Source organism: Berghia stephanieae, chromosome 14 (assembly GCF_034508935.2).
Source record: "Berghia stephanieae isolate SIO BIC M18660-M18661 chromosome 14, UCSD_Bste_1.3, whole genome shotgun sequence".
Taxonomy (NCBI): Eukaryota; Metazoa; Mollusca; class Gastropoda; order Nudibranchia; family Aeolidiidae; genus Berghia; species Berghia stephanieae.
The window spans coordinates 5,726,544-5,729,043 of NC_088373.1; the positions used below are offsets into that span (position 1 = coordinate 5,726,544).

Below are 2,500 nucleotides of genomic sequence, written 5' to 3' on the forward strand. Positions count from 1 at the left end.
TCGTCCACGCTTTCGGCGAAGTGTCTCATGCCACTTTCACCGGAAGCGAGGACGAGAGACGCATGCGCACAACCAACATGACGTTCTCTCTCTAATAACTTTTCATCCGGTGACGTCCAATCAAGGGACGCTACTCTTCCGCTAATCTCATTCCCTATATTTAAATTATTAATCAATTTGTTATCAAAATTAAGTCGGTACTAGACGTCTACACACATTTAAATTGTGTGTGTTATTTTATTTTGAAACGTAGTATGCACAACGTTTTTTTTGGCCATCTGTGTGTGTGTGTGTTTTGTTTTGTTTTTTCTTTTTTTTTTTTTTGGGGGGGGGGGGGGGGGGGGTTGTGTGTGTTATGAATTGTATAATGGGGGCAATCTATAGATAGAACGAAGATGATGTCACTCAAGCCTTTGTTATTGTATTTTGCCATCCGCATTTGTGAGTGATTCTCACTAAACTGTATTACCCCGACTATAAAAGTTCATGATTACACATAGTTTTGTGTGTTGGTCCGTTAAACTTCCGGATGGCAATGTTATGAGCTTCTTAGCCAAGCGCATACTATCTATAGATCTGGCGCTGATATGACCTAAATGTGTTGCAAGCGCCGTAAAACCCTTAAAAAAAAAAAAAAAAAAAAAAAAAAAAAAAAAAAAAAAAAAAAAAAAAAAAAAAAAAACACTTCTATTTTTCTCTCTACAGTTTCAGAGAGTCACAAAACCAGCCAATACGAAGAGGTGGACGACAATTTTACCATTCTTCCAGCCAGCAACAACAGAAAGAACGCAACAAATGATGATGTCACATCAGCAACGACGCGGACTCAAAATGTCAACGTGTCACTCGAAAGTGACGGCCTTAACTATGAAAACGTTACAATTACGTCATCAGAGACTAAACAAACAAACCTCAGAAATTATGAACCAAAGACGAGCAGTGGTCCTAATAAAAGACTAGTTAACGGAATAAATAATGCTCTCTACGACACAAATTCAAGTGACGTCATTACTACGTCATCGATGGGTAATGACGTAGAGGCGGACGCCGGGGATACGATGTACGTCAACTGTGCCATGGCTTCACGAGAACACTCGCAGTCATCGCTGGACAAAGTTGAAGATGGAGAACAGCGAATGATAACAGCCAATCAGAATCCAGCCCAAGATAAGGACACACGAAAGAAGAAAAAGAAAGGAAACAACAAGGTAACAAAGAACACAAAACGCGTGTGCCTGTGTTATGTGTATGTGTGTATGTCGTGTGTTTTTGTCGGGGGGGGGGGGGGGGGGGGGGGAGGGGTCAATTATATGAATTGTTTGTCAAAGCCGGGACAATATGTGTCCCCTCGTCTTAAAACGGTATTATGTCAGAATGATTAGATGCTGAAAATGGAATTTATGGTCGGAAATAGTAGCCTTACAATGAGTTTGTAAATTTTATTGAAGAGAATGGACGTCGTATCTTAGAATGGTAAATAGCAATAGTTCAAACAATGAGTTTGTATATTTTATTGAAGAGAATGGATGTCGTATCTTAGAATGGTAAATAGCAATAGTTCAAACAATGAGTTTGTATATTTTCTTGAAGAGAATGGATGTCGTATCTTAGAATGGTAAATAGCAATAGTTCAAATTTTAGACCAGTTTAGATTTAATTCGGCTTTTTAGTATCTGGTTCATCCCTATATAGTACCGTTTTGAGACGATGGGTCACATATGTAGACCAGGGATAGTCGCCGACTCAATTTTGCCGTGTACGGGACCTATCTACATGATCGGACAGCTAATGGGTATGATAGTACATCTCTCTCTCTCTCTCTCTCACTCTCTTTCTCTCTCTCACACTCTCTCTCTCACACTCTCTCTCTCACACACACACACACACACACACACACACACTCTCTCTCTCTCTCTCTCTCTCTCTCTCTCTCTCTCTCTCTCTCTCTCTCCTATTTTTTTCTACACCCATCCATGACTTGCACGCCTACCGAAATAGAAACACAGGCTTTAACTTTATATATAATATAGATACGAAACACGACTTAATTCATTCTCATTCATGAAGGGCAATATTTTTTTTATCATAGCGACTAGCTGTGAGGTTTGTTCATGTATTTGGGGTTTGAGAGATTGGAAGAATGAGATTGATTCCAACCCTCTACCTAAATAGTAACGGGGCATATTATAAATCGTTAAATTTCACTTTAAAAATCAGATTCTTTTTTTTTCTTTAATAAAAAATGATCTTTTATATAGCGCAATATCCACTTAACCTGCTCAAAGCGCTTTACAAGTGGTCCCTGTCCAACAGCAACATTTAATATGCAGGACGGTACATGACGCCTGTTACGTGATATTGCAATTTTATTCGGACAGAGACAACGCTGTTAACGGCCAGTTACTCATTTTAAACCTGAATACGGTGAGAGACTGTGAGTAAAGAGCCTTTTCCAAGGACTCAACTATGCTCCGAGAGAGTGAGGCTAGAACTCAGGACC

At 39.5% G+C, this 2,500-nt stretch overlaps 1 protein-coding gene across 1 annotated transcript in view; it reads left to right on the top strand.

Moving 5' to 3' along the window:
* The window catches only part of LOC144959868 (uncharacterized), a 4,022-nt gene that overhangs the window by 857 nt on the left and 665 nt on the right, over window positions 1-2,500 (top strand). The window contains exon 2 of the mRNA XM_078892673.1: window positions 706-1,208. Within this exon, the coding sequence (XP_078748799.1) occupies window positions 706-1,208 (503 nt within the window). The remainder of the gene's footprint in view (window positions 1-705; window positions 1,209-2,500) is intronic.